The 16,103-nt window shown below is 36.6% G+C and overlaps 1 protein-coding gene across 1 annotated transcript; it reads left to right on the top strand.

Annotated features, from left to right (window-relative positions):
* Positions 1-2,182: 2,182 nt before the first annotated feature.
* Positions 2,183-5,693, top strand: LOC134527492 (SAGA-associated factor 11 homolog). The gene has a single exon (XM_063360216.1). It carries the CDS (start codon positions 2,383-2,385, stop codon positions 3,190-3,192), a length of 810 nt encoding a protein of 269 aa, XP_063216286.1. The 5' UTR covers positions 2,183-2,382; the 3' UTR covers positions 3,193-5,693.
* The last annotated feature ends 10,410 nt before the right edge of the window (positions 5,694-16,103 follow it).

The following is a 16,103-nucleotide window of genomic DNA, read 5'->3' as shown; positions in this document are numbered from 1 at the left end:
GAATCGAAATCTCGTGAAATCGTCTTTGAATAATACATAATAACGGGAACCTGAACATGATGGTTCGAATGGGCCGCATACATCGGCGTGGATGATTTCACCGGGTGCTGTGGCTCTTTTCCTTCTGCCAAACTTGAGTCTGTGTGCTTTGCCATAAACACAGCCTTCGCAAACTTCAGAATCTATCTTGACAGTTATGCCTAGTTCTCGTTCGATGAATGCCTTTACATGCTTCTTATTTTGATGTGCTAAGCATTCATGATAGAGCTGCAGAAGATCTTCTTCGCTGGATACAGAGTTTACATGATTAGCACTGAATAGATGCAGTTGATACAGTCCACCATTCCGCATTCGGGAGCCGGTCAAGATGTTCTTGTTATTGACTTGGAAACAGCATTTCTCGGCTGTAGAAACGAACTTGCTGCCAGGGTTTTTGTCCTGAGCAGACAAGACAGAAAATAGGTTTTTGCTCATTTCTGGCACGTACCAAACATTAGAAAATGTTAATTCTCTCTGTGTACTGTCAATGTAGGTGTGCACAACAATATCGCCTGTACCGATGGCTGGCACACTAATGCCATTTGCTGTTGTCACCTTATGGGGAGAACTGAATTCTTTAACAGACATAAAAAGAGACTTGTTGTTGCAAACATGGTTTGTGGCGCCATTATCTACAAACCAATTTTCATTATCACAGTTGGCGGAAAATACATCATTGTTGGTAGCATATAACACCATGTTGCTGTCAGAAAGGTCTTGAGATTTATTTTTAGGTGGCCTACCATCCCTTATTCCATTTTATGCAATTCTTAATAACGTGACCTTCTTTATGGCAGTAGTAACAGGTTACTTTGGACTTGAAATTATGTTTGAATACAACAAGTGCCTCTTGTGAGTCTAAACATTTGGCCTGAGAGCCTTTGATTGCTAATTCTCTTTCGTGGGTACAGAGCTGACTGGTTAAATTCTCAACCGTCCTTTCACTTTTAGGCATTAGAAGCCAGCTGGATTTGAAAGAGAAATACTCAGGGGGCAGAGTCTCCAGAACCTTACAAACGAGTAACATATCTGGCAGAGTTTTAATTTCCATGCTTTCAGACAACTGTATATTGAGGTTATTCCAAATATTTTTAATCTTTGACAGGTGACTAGCCATGTCGTCATTGGAATCTGACTTGTACGTGAAAAATTGCATACATAGACAGAAAGCTTTATCTTCAGTGACACCTTCATATAATCTATGTAACTCTTGCCAGACTTCCTTTGAAGTGTTGTACCTCATTACTTGTGTTAAAGTTTCTTCTGTCATGTTACTTGTCAGAATCAATAAAGCTTTCGTGTCCGCATTTTGGTAGAAGTCTAATTTGGTATCATGAGCTGTTACCTGTTGAGCAGAAGCCGTTGGATCGGGTGGGACAGGCTTGGTCAACTTGCCGATGACAACGTCCTCACCCCCGGGAATACTTCTGAGTAGGATAAGTACCTTGTACTTCCATGTAGCCCAGTTGTTCTTTCCTTCGAGATTGCCAATGTTTACCTTCAGATCCATTTCGAAAAACTTCGACCGACTAATGGATCAAGAACTTGAAACGGGTTAACACACGCGCAACGAAAAGATAAAGTCGATAAAAACAGTCCTGCGATCCTGGGCCCATAAGCTATTGAGATATTAAGGAATGGACTGGGTTATCGCTTTGTATCACTTTATTCGTTCAGTAATCAACATTTCGTCACCTTACGCCATTGATAGTTATTCTACCAGTGAGGAAGAAAGAAACGAAAATGAAAAAACAAAATAACAAAACAATTGCATAGTGAATAGTGTTGCCACAGGGCATAACATAAGGGTCAAACAATCGATATATAATAATGGTAATAATAATATAGAGTGCAAGAGTTCAATGTCTCAATATTAAATACTTAATGGTTTCTTACAAATATAACTTATCTTAACTCACTTGTGAAATGAAATATTGCTTCCTTATTTAAATGTTTGCGTACAACCATACGCGACACAAGAAATAACAATTTTAATGGTAAAATAACAACGTTTTTACACAATAACACCATATCCCTAATTACTCGTAACCAACAGTCAGCTGTTGCTCGTCTTGCCTTCACAACAAAACGTTCAATAAGCAGTCTATTACTATCTATGGTCTAAGGTTCCACCCATATATTAACTCTATGTGTACCATTGATTTGTTTACTTTTAGTTTGCTATATTTTATATTGTAAGGGATAAAGGAATTCGTTATATTGTTAGTCGAATGCTGTTATTTTCTGCTGCTTTTAGCGTGGCTATTAAAATGAAGCTATAATTTTTTTCAATACCTACTAATATGATTTGCTGGACAGGGCATCTGGGGTGAAACATTTTTCATGTGGGAAGGTTTTCAATATGAAAACATGATTTCAAAGGAGGAGTTGGAAACGTTTCTGAAGGAGGGACGAATCAGACCGTCGTCGCAGTTGAACAGCTTCATGCGCGTGCCGGAGAACGCGAACTATGTGTGCGAAGCCGTGCTGGGCACGCTAGTGGACGAGCTGAGCCTGGGAGTAGTGTTCGGCATGCACTACGAGGCGAGCAGAGGCGTGGACGAGCAGGAGGACATGGAGGTGGATGAGCGAGTCGTCGACAGCAAGCACACAGACATCTTCGGCGAGCCCATCGTGCAAAAGAAGACGCAAAAGTGCGTGTGCCCTACTTGCAAGCACAGCCTGGCGGCTTCGCGCTTCGCGCCGCACCTCGCCAAGTGCCTGGGGTTGGGGCGCATTAGCTCGCGCATCGCGAGTCGCCGCATCGCAAGCAACAGCCGCGGCGAGGCGGGCTGCTGGGGTGGCGCACCTAGCGACGACGATGACGACGCTGACTGGACGGCAGGTGCGGACAGACGTCGTAGGAAGCGCGGGCGGCCGCGGCCCCAGAGACTGGTGCCCAGCGGTGTGGCCGTGGAGGAGAGGCGGGGCCCTCGGCCGCACCCCGTGGAGGCGGACCCGTGCGAAGAGAGCGAGGTGGGGCGTGGCTGGGAGCTCGAGCACTCCAACACGTCGTCGCCTGCAGACTCTGCCTCCACCAGCTCCTCCTCGTCCAAGAAGAGGGACAAGTTACCCCGGGCCAAGGCCAAGATGTCCAAGAACCACAAGGGCTCACCCACGGTGCTGACAAGCCTGCCTTCACTGGCAGACTAGCTAGCGTGCCTGCGCTGTTGGGTGTGATGCTCTCAGGGCCAGTTTGTGGTGCAACAGTGATCATTTGTCATGTTACAGAAAATCATCAGGTTCCAGTTATACTGTAATATAATCACATGCTCACTGATCTCAATTATTTAAAAGTAATATTATAGATATATTTATGAAGTTATAGCCCAGGAAACTGTGGAGTATTGACTTTTTGCAAGAAACCTAAATAAACTTTGAAAATGGTATTTTTACAGCTAATATTTCCTTGATTATCCCTGAAAACTAACCTACTCAACCATACGACGGTAAATATGTACAGCCGCGGTAGATGCCAAAAAAAATGCTAAAAATCCGAAAACACTTTTATTCTGTGCTCTTTCACTTCCTCTTTTCAAATCAACCGGCGGAGATAAGAAATTCCAACTACTTTCGGAGATATCAAATTTTTTAATTTTCATCACAATACCTGCGTATTCATGCGGAAAAAAATGCTAACAATCCGAAAATACTTTTATTCAATGCTCTTTCACTTCCTCTTTTCAAATCAACCGGCGGAGATAAGAAATTCCAAATACTTTATGAGATATTGAATTTTTTAATTTAGCAATACAACGCCCGTTTAACCCTTTGAACGTCGCCATTTTTTATTTTGACGTGTGTTACTGAATGCGTAATAAATAAAATGGTCGATTAGGTCAGGTCAGTTACGTTATAAATACTTTCAAACTAAGCGGACATTAAAAATAATGTGAATTTAATTTAATGGTTCTTTAGTTTTAAATTATTTATAATGTAACTGACCTGACCTAACAAAACCCGGACAAATGATGAACATTAACAACTCACGTAATTTTTTTTACTTAATACTTGCGCAACAATATCCAAATAAAAAAATAATACTTTAAAATTAGAAAAGTTAAAAACTCACCTAAGTTGGAGGCGGGTACATTTCCTTTGCCACTATAAGGAAATGATGTAGTCGTTCACGGCAGAAGTTGACCGATTAATTAAACATCGTATTGAACAATAAATGAATAAATAATCACGTATTGGTTCATTTGAATACTGACCAATCACGGAATAAATTATCACCTATTGGTTCATTTGAATACTGGCCAATCACGGAACAGTCACGTGACAAAATTGTCCAATAAGAAACATGATACTCGGAAACAAGAAACCTTATTATCTATGACAAGAAACAATGGTGATCGCCGCATACTACGCAGGTATTGTGATAAAAATTAAAAAATTCAATATCTCCTAAAGTATTTGGAATTTCTGACCTCCGCCGGTTGATTCGAAAAGAGGAAGTGAAAGAGCACAGAATAAAAGTATTTTCAGATTTTTAGCATTTTTTTTGGCATCTACCGCGACTCTACATATGATGAAATTTCAAAATTCAATATCTCCTAAAGTATTTGGAATTTATTACCTCCACCACTTTTAATAAAAAGAGGAAGTTGAAGAGCGTCTAATAAAGGTATTTTCGGATTTTTAACATTTTTTTCGCAAATACCGCTCAACTACATATTTACCCTTTCGTGCTACACCATTAATTCTATGCAGGGGCTGACCCAGAATTGTCTTCTGAGGGGGGGGGGAGCTCAGGTAGTTAGTCTGGATGCTTATTTTACCCTTCTTGGGGGGGGGGGGGCACATGCCCCTGTGCCCCCCATATAAATCCACCACTTATTCTATGAAATAAAATTAACTTGCAATATCATATAGTCATGTAATAAATACTGTATAAAATCATTATAAAATACAGCATTGTGTACTATGTATAACACATGAAAAGATAAAAAAGATAATTAAAATTGCTGCAACAATTTGAGTTCTATGATCTAAGCACCATCGGTTAAAATTCAAAGTAAGCATTTTCGAAAAATACAAATCCACAAACTCAAATGATAATTTCCAGAAATTTTTAAAATATTGCCCACTTATATATTATTTATAAGCACTTAATAAATATTAACAAGCAATAATTATTTATTTCAACTTTATAATTAGTTAGCCCTACCTATTTATTTATAATGACTCAGTACAATTGGCAATAAATACTTTCACATTTGTACAACAAAAATTACAATTCTATAAACCTCATTCTGCATGTTAAACATGTGACTATATTGTAGGTGAACAAAGTAAATAAACAAAAAAAAGTTAAACAATGTACTCAGAAACGTCTTTCCGAAGTAATAAACTTCTTGCATCGTTGCAGTGCTGTTCTACAGAATCAAGGATAATGAGATGAACTCAAAAATACTATTTTCAGAATGTTATTACTTTATTACTTTTATTTCATGCAGAAGCCTTAACTGTAAATATTACCTTAAATTGTTATGTAAGGTGTACATAGCATTATAAATTTATAGGGTATAATGATATTTCTTTGCCTAATAAATGTTTTTATTTTCTAATTCCTATGTCTATTTATCAGTGTAAAGTATGCACACTTGCTATAATGCAGGGGCGTAGCCAGGGGGGGGGGGGTTAGGGGTTCAAACCCCACCACCCCCTTAGCACCAAATCTTTAATTAATTTCTTATTCATCACTCAAACAAATTTCATATTAAAATTAATAAAATTGTTACTATTACAATATTTAAATTTAAGAACCAAAAACTGCTAAAATAGCACTATTTTACACCTTAAAATCCAAATTTTCCCGAGGGAGGACCCCCGGACCCCCCGCTTTAATACGGGGGGGGGGGGGGGGCGCATACTTCTTAACACCCCCCATACACAAATCCTGGCTACGCCACTGCTATAATGTAACCTAGAGAGCTGGTGAAAGTTAGATTACATGTTTGACTCCTAATCAGGAGCATCAAAATTTATTCACAGTCTGGCATTCGGTTTTTGGTAGTCTATTATTGATAATTTCAGAGGATAGTCAGAACAGAGATTGTTGCCTGGCTACACTCTCTCATATTAAAAAAAAAAAAAAAAAAAAAAAGTATCTAAAAGAAGAAATTATAAGTTTAATCAATTATTTAAAAAAAAATTTTGTTCATGCTTTTAACAAATAACCTTCCTGGTAAATCAATTTTTTTTATCAAGGTCCAAAACATGGTATGAAAATGATAATGGCTATTCAAATCTACTCATGTCTATTCGAAATGCCATGTTTAAGGGTGAATAATTAAAATACTGTCCAGGGGGGACATTATTATTTTTAATAATAGCCCGCCCTCAGAGTCAATATGTGTTATTTCGATAACATTACCAAAGTTTAATAACTTTTCAATAATAAAAAATCAAGTGGCGAGATTCCACTTAGTACAAAGACTTAATTAAGCATACCCCCCTTAATATCACACATTGATCAAAAATTGTGAAATCATACTAGATTTTTATAAGAGCCCACCCTCGGAGCCAATATGTGTTGTTTCGATAGCAAAAACTAAGTTTTAAGAACTTTTTAATAACAAAAAAAACCAGAATAACAAAATCCCACTTGGTACAAAGGCTGAAGCGTACCCTCCTTAATGACACACACATCACAACTGTGTGAGCTTTTACTGTATTTTCATAGGAGCCCAAATTAAAAGTCAATAGGCTACATGATATTTGAAGCACTGCAAATATGTATTAAATGTTTAAATTTTAACAATTGGCGTAGCAAAATTCTTATTGGTACGAAGGTTTAAGCAGACACTCTTTTTATGCTAGACATATATCACAATTAGGTAAGCTCGTTTCACATTTTCATAAAAAGCCTACCTTAAGATTGAATGTGATATTTCATACTTAAATACTGTAAAAATTTCTATAATTTTTTAATGTTAAACAATTTGCGTAACAACATTTTTCTTGGTACGAACATTTAAGCAGACCCTCTTTAATGTCACAAATGTGTCACAACTAGGGATGGGTAAATGTCCAAAATTTTATCTATCAGAAATTTTCCTAAAACTGAAAAACATAGGAAACTTTAGGAAAATTTGATGTTGGTTTATAAATAACCATTTCATAGATTTAGACATGTGACTGTCTCTACTGTATGAATTTTTTATATTGTAAAATACAATATTCACAGTTGCAGTATTAAGAGGACATTAAAATATCTTTCATTAGCGATGTAGAATTTACTGTGGGTGCTGTTCTAAATTGATTTCAACATTTAGGTGGAATTATTCTTTTTACAAATATAGTTCACAAATTCATTGCAAGTAGGCCTAATCAGTTTTTAAATCTGAACATTATTTAATAAGCGGCTTTCAACGTTACAAAAAGCTAATGTAGTAGAAGAAAAATTAAGGTACGGAATAGTACTTAACTGCAAATTTAATAGAAATGTTTCCTTCTGAAAAAAACAATTACCTGGTCAATCACAGTTAAAATATTTGACTACATAGATTTGAAAATATTAACACTATATTATTACAATTTATCAACTGATTAGAAATAAAGACAAATAAGTTGTAACAAATAGAACACTAAAAAAAAAATTGATCAACAATTAGTTGCATGCATAATAAGAAATCATACATGTTAAATTTTTAACTGAATTGGAAACAAACATGTTCTTATTTACATATGAAGTCATATTGGGTCTTTGAAACTAATGAAATCATCATTGTCCTCATAACTGAAATCACTTTTTTCTTCCTCTTCTGTTTCATTGTTAGAACAAGATGCACTGTCTTCTTTTAAAACACACTGTTGTAGTTTTTTCTTCTGCTGTACTTTCTCACATTCGTCTTCCATAATGACAGTAATAGAATGTTTCCTTTCCAATTTTTCAATGTCCTCCAGGATGTGGTGACACAATTTCCAGTTGTGGATGATTTTTACCTGCTCTTTCAGTGGTCAAGCGGTTTCTTAGTTTTGTATGTATACTACCATGTGTACTGAAAGACCTCTCTCTAGCAGCAGAGGTTACTGGCATACCTAAGATTCTGTTTGCAACTTTTGACAGCTGTGTATGACCACACAGACCTTTCCACCAAGTACAGGGTTCAATTTTACCTTTTTCAAGCGCCACCCAAAGAAATTCTTTGGCCCACATACATTTTTTACTTCGGTACTGAGCTAACTCTGTTAAAACTATACCTTCTTCAATGTGTTCCATATCGGTTGAAATTTGGCATTCATACTCAACAGCACTCAACTGTTCATCAGGTTTAAGTGCATGGCCTTGTGAAGAGGGGTCTAACATGCATGCAGCCAGATTGATAGGTTTCAAAGCAAATTCTTTCCTGGTTTCCATTTTCATTAGTACAATTTTCTCGTCGCTCTTTGAAAGTGGGGATTCTGGAAGTGACACTTTTAAAGCATCTTCAATTTCACCTAAAGCTCCATGTTTGTTATGAATATTGAGTTTATCTGATTCTAACCTTGAAATCCAGGAAACAACTGGCCGTAAAAGGTTACCCAATTTTTCAATTCTTACCCAAAACACATCATCCAAAATGTTAGTTTTAATGTCTTTTGAAATTGCATTACCAACTTTTTCGCTTACTGCTAAGGTCTGTAAACCTACTCTATTATTCATCATACTGTTTAAGCAATGTAAAAAACTTCCCCAACGTGTTACAACAGGCAAGTGAAGAGTAGTTTTGATTACCTTTTGTCTCATTAATTTCAGAAAGTACCTACTGAAGTTAAAATATGAGACTGTTTGATTGTTTTAATGATGTCAACCACTCTTTTGAAACAATTAGAAACTGACTCACACTTCACAATATCATTGCATAAAAGATGTAGTGTATGTGCTATACACAGGGTTGGGTGAGTAAATTACCTGTAAGTATTTTACACGTAATTTACATCTAAAATACGTAATGTAAAAAACAAATTTCTTCATGGTGTAATTAACTAACATTAAAATTAATGGTTTGAGACAAAAAAGAACATTACTTCAATTATTATTTCTGTTAAGGTTTTAGATACTAAACAACACATTTAGTGAAAATTGAATTCAGTCATTCATATACAAACACAACTTAGTCATACATGTACTGTACTCTTCAGACATATTTCACTATCTACACATACTACATGATTGTTTAAATTATGTTAATCAGTTTTAAATGTGTTTATGAAAAGGTGTTTTTTTTCCACCTTTAACTTTTACTGTTATGCTATGCTAAATCTCTCTCCTTGATATGATAATACGGAATTTCTCACTACACCTCACTCTATGCAGGAAATAACAGTTGTTCTCTGAATAACTTCTGACTGTAAACTATTTTAACTTTTGTAAACACAACACAATAATGATAAGTATTAAGTTAGTTGCTTGAATTCAAAATAGCTTCTTTTATGGTAATAACAATATGTTTAAAATTCCAACATTCACTAATTATAAATTAACGAAGCGACCACTTCACTACATTGACTAAGGGTAGTCAATAATCATCACACACTTCTTGATCTTTCATTTTAAGAGAGTAATAAACCTGCACTAGTTTTTTTTTTATTTCTCAAATGAAAGGCGATTCCTGTTGGCATTATGGACAAACGACCAGTTGGAAAAAACTCTCGCCAATTGCGCAGATGATGCTGGAATGTTTAGTAATTTGTTAGCCAAATCTGCTAGTTGCTTATGGTGCCTCTTTGCAAAAAACCCAAATGTTTTTGGAGATTTAATGCCTTTGTTGATAAGGTCACCAAATATTCCAGCCTTTTCCCGATAATGTTGAAAACTTGAGAGACCTTCTGCATCCAAAGTTTTCAATATGAAGCCTTCCACTTGGTTGTGGTGTTCTTCATTAAGATTCTGACCTTGATATTGTGAGTGAAGTACATTTGCTGACATGCTGTATATATTTAGAGATTGTTTTCTCCGCTTCTCAAGATGATGATATTTGTCATTATGACCATCAGGTAACTGTAGTGACATCCACATTTCTACTGCATCAGCAACACTGCTGTCTGACTTTTGACAAGCATTAATGAGCTGGCTTACAGGATCTAAGAGCGCAATTGTATCATTTACTTGTGAAAGAAAATATTTATCAAATAAAAGACATTTCACTTGTGGTGAAATTTTGGCTAATTCATCGCTAGCTGCCACTTTATGCATTGCTTTAATGTTGTTTTTCAGAGAAGCACAGGCATCTCGTTGAGAGCACCAGCGAGTTTCCACTGCAAGACAAACTCTAAAACCCCTAAAAGACAAAAGTTGGTGCTGCTGATATCTGGATGTTTGAATGTTTTCAGAACTTAACTTACCTTTGAAGACACGTTTTTTGGTAGAAGGTCCTTAGCCAACAAATTGCAATGTGAGAGTTACAGGCAGAATGCCACAATTGATGGCATTTGCTCATTTTTAACCATGTTGCTGGCATTATCAGACACAGTACTATATATATATATATATATATATGTGTGTGTGTGTGTGTGTGTTATACAGTGTCTTAGTTTTTTCAGATGCCTCTTCTACAATTTCACATATTTTTTTTCCTGTTTCTGACTCACCTGAAAGGTCAAAAGCCTCCAAAAACAAACTTTTTGGTTTTCCAGTACTTGCATTGACATTGTGTAGCATTGTAACAACAATTTTAGTATTATTGGATTCATTTTTCCACCCATCAATGAGTAAGACAGTCAGGCTCAACATGTGTATGTTTAGATTCTTCCTTGTACACGTTATCAAGTAGTCTGTTAAAATTACTTTTTGATGTGACAACGTCTAATAAATCGATGAACGCTGGCTCCACGCACAAAAAATTGTCCCACTACGGATGTCCCACTACGGATGTCCCACTTACGCATGCGTGGCATCTCTCTGGTATGTTGCGGACGGTACAGAGAACTCGGCCGGCACGTGGCGGCAAACCGAGGTTATTGTTGTGCACCGCACCACGGGAGTATATTCGCAAGGAAATGGCGTTCTTACAAGTACGTATTATTTTAATTACTAGTGTAAATCAGTATATTTAAACAGTTTTGTATGAGTATTGTTTTAGCTGTGTAACTAAATATTTATTGCTGGTGTGATACTTTTCACGCTTTAGTTTGACAGTGGTAATTATTTGTCATGAGTTATTATTTGATCAACTAAATCACACACCGTATTATAGTTTGAGCCCACGAGCGTGTAAATATTTTGAGTCCAACAGAGAATATGCTAGTTAAAAGAAATTCAAACAAATATAGTGCGTGGAATATTGTTAATTTATACCATCTGAAACAATTTTCTCAATATGGCCTCGTGGCCGTGAGGTTAGAATGGCTGACTTCCAATCCAAAGATTGTCGGTTCAAGTCCCGGCAGCTGCGAGTTTTTTGTTTGTACTTGTAAAAATAAATACGGCGCACGCAACATTTCAAAATTAATAAATATATTTGAATTAATTAATGCAAATAAAAGTAAATTTATTAATTAAATTGTACATTTCATTTCACTCCTTTGTATCCATACAAAATAGTGATAATACAATAAAAATGATTCAATTTTATTCCTAAAAGTATGCAGAGGTAGATTTTATCATACAAAAGATAGAAAAAATTTAAAAAAATTCTTCCTCAAAGAATATAATATTTTTAATGCCTAAATGGTTTGGTTGCAAAAACCTATTACGTCTCAGTCTCAGGCCGAATATGATATTTCCTTTTCTTCTGGATCAATAATTTCATTAATGTTTTGTTATGACGTCACGTTAAACTATCGTCCGTAAACCGACTTTACAGACAACCAATTTTTTGCCCAGGGGATTGGTAGGCAGGGCGCAATTTCTGCAGCATGTCCTTAAAATGTATACTATCCACAACACTAAATGGAATGTTGCAACCAAAAACTAATTTAGCCACAGCTAAGTCAATTTCTTTTTTTTTTTCAGAAGCATTCATAGTGTCAATATAACTTGTTATTGTATCTCCAGATGTAGAGCTGAGGGAGCGTTTTGTAGGTTGGCTAGCAGAACCAGTAGACTCCTTACCCAAGTCAGTATGTGATGTTGAACTGCCACAACAGCTGGTTTGTAGATCCTCCTGCTGCAAAGGATTGTCCACCATCTCTTCATCTTCGACTGACATCTCGAGTGTAGAGCGAGGCCGGGAACATTCTGCGAGTGTTGGCTCTTGTGGATTTTTTCTACAACAGATTCTTCTATGAGCTTTGAGACGCTCCTTTGCACTGGTTTTTACTATCACTTCACAGAAGCAGCATTTAGCATAATTTTTATTTTCAACTTTTATATGAACAAAACTAAGTTCTCCATATATGTTATGAAGTGGTCTGCCACCACGATTGATTATTAGAAGTTATAATAAATCTCAGATTCTCACCACAGAAGGACTTGTCTTGCTAACATAACATCTGCTACATCACTGAATCTTTTTCTTGTTAGCCAAATTAGGTCTAGAAGAGGAAGTGTGTCTCACTGTCACTGTAATATGATATGGTTGGGAACTCTGGTGATATGTAAGTGTGACATCCATAATCACCTCTTGCCTTTCCATGTAGTGATAAGATAACAATGTTCCTAGAATACACATGATACATTACTTGTCTTCCACAAGGGGGAGCATGCTTCTTAATACCCCCCATACAAAAATCCTGGCTACGCCACTGGTGAGCTCAACACATTTTTTCGAGCCAAACCTTGGAGACAAGTTTTATTTTGTGAACACACGTGATCTTTAATAAATGTTTCATAATAAATAATTTAGTGTAGCAATGATCTGTTTGTTACAAAGGTTTAAGCACACTATCCTTAATGTCACATTAGTGTCACAACTGGTACAAGATCAACCAGTTGTGCTATATGTGTGACAATAAGGATGGTGTGCTTAAACCTTTGTACTATGCGGGTTATTGCTACATTGTATTACTTATTATTCAACTTTTATTAAAGTCGGTCGTGTTCATGAAATAATACATATTGGCTCTTAAGTTGGGCCTTATGAAAATGTACAAGTTCACCCAGTTGTGATATATGTGTGACATTAAGGAGAGTTTGCTTAAGGCCATATTTCACAGATTTTCTTATTTTTCCATGTAAAAGAGTTGTGCATGGACACTTTAAAATTGTAATTTTTTTTTTTGTTTAAGAAGCATAATTTTCAAAATATTTCACTTCAGTGTTGATAATTCAGGGCTTTTGTGTACCAATTTTTTGACTATCCATTTTTTCCCTTAAGAATTATATTTGATGTGATCTGTACAAAATGCCCAACAAAATAACTTATTATGAAAACGATAAATCAATTGTCGAATGTTTGCTGTAATCATTAGTGTCGCTTGAATTTGACAAAATTATTTTGATAAAAACCAATAGTAATCTCTCAATGGAAAAATTTCAGAGTTTGTTAATTGTTAGTTTGAAACTTAATCTATAAAATAAAATGAGTTTTGATTTTTTAAGTAATTTGCAACACCCAAAAAATATCCATTTTTGCAGCACTGTTTTTGTTAAATGTCAGTTGCCTACAACACTCTTCTCTTGGACTGTACTGTAGTTATGCCTGTGTTGTATGCACCTCACTGGCACCCCCTTCCGTTAGGCCGTGCGGAATTGCCCCCCTCTCCCTTCGGGCATCAGTAGGTTGCTAACTGACCTTGAAGATTTAGTCAAACAATATAACACTTAAGGTTCAAGGGACAGAGTGAGCATCAGTAGGAAGAATTAAGGTTAAGTGAAGTTTGTGAAAATAAATGCAATTTTTATTTTATGTATCAAATTTGCTCTTTGAGGTTAGTAGATGTATTAAGTTCATATGGGGGCACCGGAGGTCGGAGCAACGGCGGCCATCTAAGATGATGTCATTTCCGGCAGCCATCTTGGATTGCGTCACTTCCTGCGGCCATCTTGGATTACGTCACTTCCTGTGGCCATATAGGATTATGTCCCATTCGGTGGACATCTTGAATTACACCTTGACATTTGACCCCAGCTGCCATTTTGTTTGTCTAGAACATTCCGCCATTTTGTTTTCTAGAACATTCCGCCATTTTGATTTATGGCATCATAAGTAATAAAAAATTAATTTAATAAAATTATTATTAAATTTTATCACCTTATAATCGAACACCCCACTCCTATGGGTTGCACATTTCGTTATGCTCACCATCTTGGAAAATCATAATTATTAACTTAGAAAATCGGGAAAAAAATATAAAAAAAATTATTAAATAAAATTTATATACATTTTATCCATCATCGCATAATCGAGCACCCCACTCCTATGTATTGCTCATTATGCTGCTATAACATCTCCAGCACCTGCCAGAGGCAGCCATCTTGTTTATGTCTGCTGGAGACCACCATCTTGATTTCATCTGATGGATGTCATCATCGGGTGTAGGTTTCTATAGTATGTTAGTGTATGTAAGGTCGAGTTTCAATTTTATACCAACATTATTATGAACCTTATAGACCAAAAAAAAAAATCGAATTTTTGTTAAAATAAATCACAAAATCCACAGTCATTTTGTTGTTGTAACCACCATTTTTTCTTAAAGTCTTATCATTTATAGGTTTTAGCTAAAATATTGTTACGGCCGTTGACTTACTCTTATCAGTGTCGACCGTAAAGATGGAAATGAAGGGAATATGTACATGAAAAGTTGATAATGAAATGAATCGTGAAGGATGAAGGGGAAAGTGAATAGGAGTGAATCTACCGGGATCGTATGTGTTCCTGATATCGTGACGGCCCTGTCATGAGTATCAGGTTCTGGGGGCGGTTCCACCACTCGTGTTTTTCCTTAAACAGTCCTTAAGGTAGGGTGACGAGTCCCTATTTGCAAAACATTTTAAATAAAGAGGTTAAGGGTAAACATTTCCACAAGAACATGTTTATTTCAGCAGTTTCAACTAACAGTTTATTCAAAACATATATCAATTCTCTACTTTCTGGGTCTTTACAAGTACGATTTATAACCTATTAATAACACACTTAATTACTGAACCATAGTCGTTCCTATCAGGGATACTGTCGTTAATAAATACACCGTGCTGTCGGCCATTTCCTAGCGCTTATTCTTAACCTCATTTGTCTCGTGATTCGTATGTGCCGTTCCTTGTTACCAACTGTTGAAGACTAATTTATCCCAAGTTACGTGACGGTTTACTTTAAATTATTCCTAATGTCGACCGAGTGATTGTTAAATTGATTATTTTTAGTTTTTGAAATGAGAGAGAGATACCAACTATTACAAGCTACATGGGCCTAAGGCCGTTGTGCTGACGTCGACCCAAGTGTCTCCCCGGCTCCATCAGGCCGTTATGCCTCGCCAGCGACATCTCTTGCGTGTGTAGTGCGACGCAAGTGGCGGTGACGTGCGACGTTTTGTTTCTTTACAGGATTTGACGTATTATTTTATTGTAAATATATTTTTGTTTTATGTTTTTTGTATATATTTTGCTTATATTTTTATTATAATTAATTTTGTATTGAAGGGTTGTGTATTTGTGTAAGTTTTAATTGTTCACCGGGCGCCAAGGCCGTGGCTTCTGCCTGTGACCAATCAGCATGTTCCGCGGGTTCGCGGGAAGGGGAGGAGACGTGGACACTTAGGCGCGTGAGGGGAGTGGGAGGGAGTCGTGGACCCAGCACGAGAGGCGGCGGACGTGTTCGTGACGTCGCTCCGGGACGGTGAGATTGAGCGGGCGCGGTATTTGCAGTAGCTCTAGGCTTTGCAGTGCGGAAGCGATTTCAGCTCTGCAGTCGAGTTTGTCACTTTGTCATTCAGTCGCGTGCTTTTATCCTGTCTTTTGTCTCATGTGTTGTCTTCTGCTAGTTTTTGTGAGTCGCGGTTTATTTTTGCAAATTGGTCATTCGCAGTTGTATGTTTTGTGCTTTTACTTTTTATTTTACTTTTTGCTTTACTTTGTGCTTTTACAATTTTTTTTATTTTACTTTTCTCCGCGGTCATTGTGGTGTACAGTCGGGCAGACATCCTATTGCGCGCGAGTCGTAAAGGCTTCTATTCTTTACAGTGTGGTAATACTCGTCACG

Source organism: Bacillus rossius, chromosome 1 (assembly GCF_032445375.1).
Source record: "Bacillus rossius redtenbacheri isolate Brsri chromosome 1, Brsri_v3, whole genome shotgun sequence".
NCBI classification, from domain to species: Eukaryota; Metazoa; Arthropoda; class Insecta; order Phasmatodea; family Bacillidae; genus Bacillus; species Bacillus rossius.
This window is presented reverse-complemented; position numbering and strand designations above follow the sequence as displayed.

What these genes read in the sequence shown, in the direction of transcription:
- LOC134527492 (XM_063360216.1), top strand. Translation starts at nt 2,383, where the DNA reads ATGTGGGAAGGTTTTCAATATGAAAACATGATTTCAAAGGAGGAGTTG.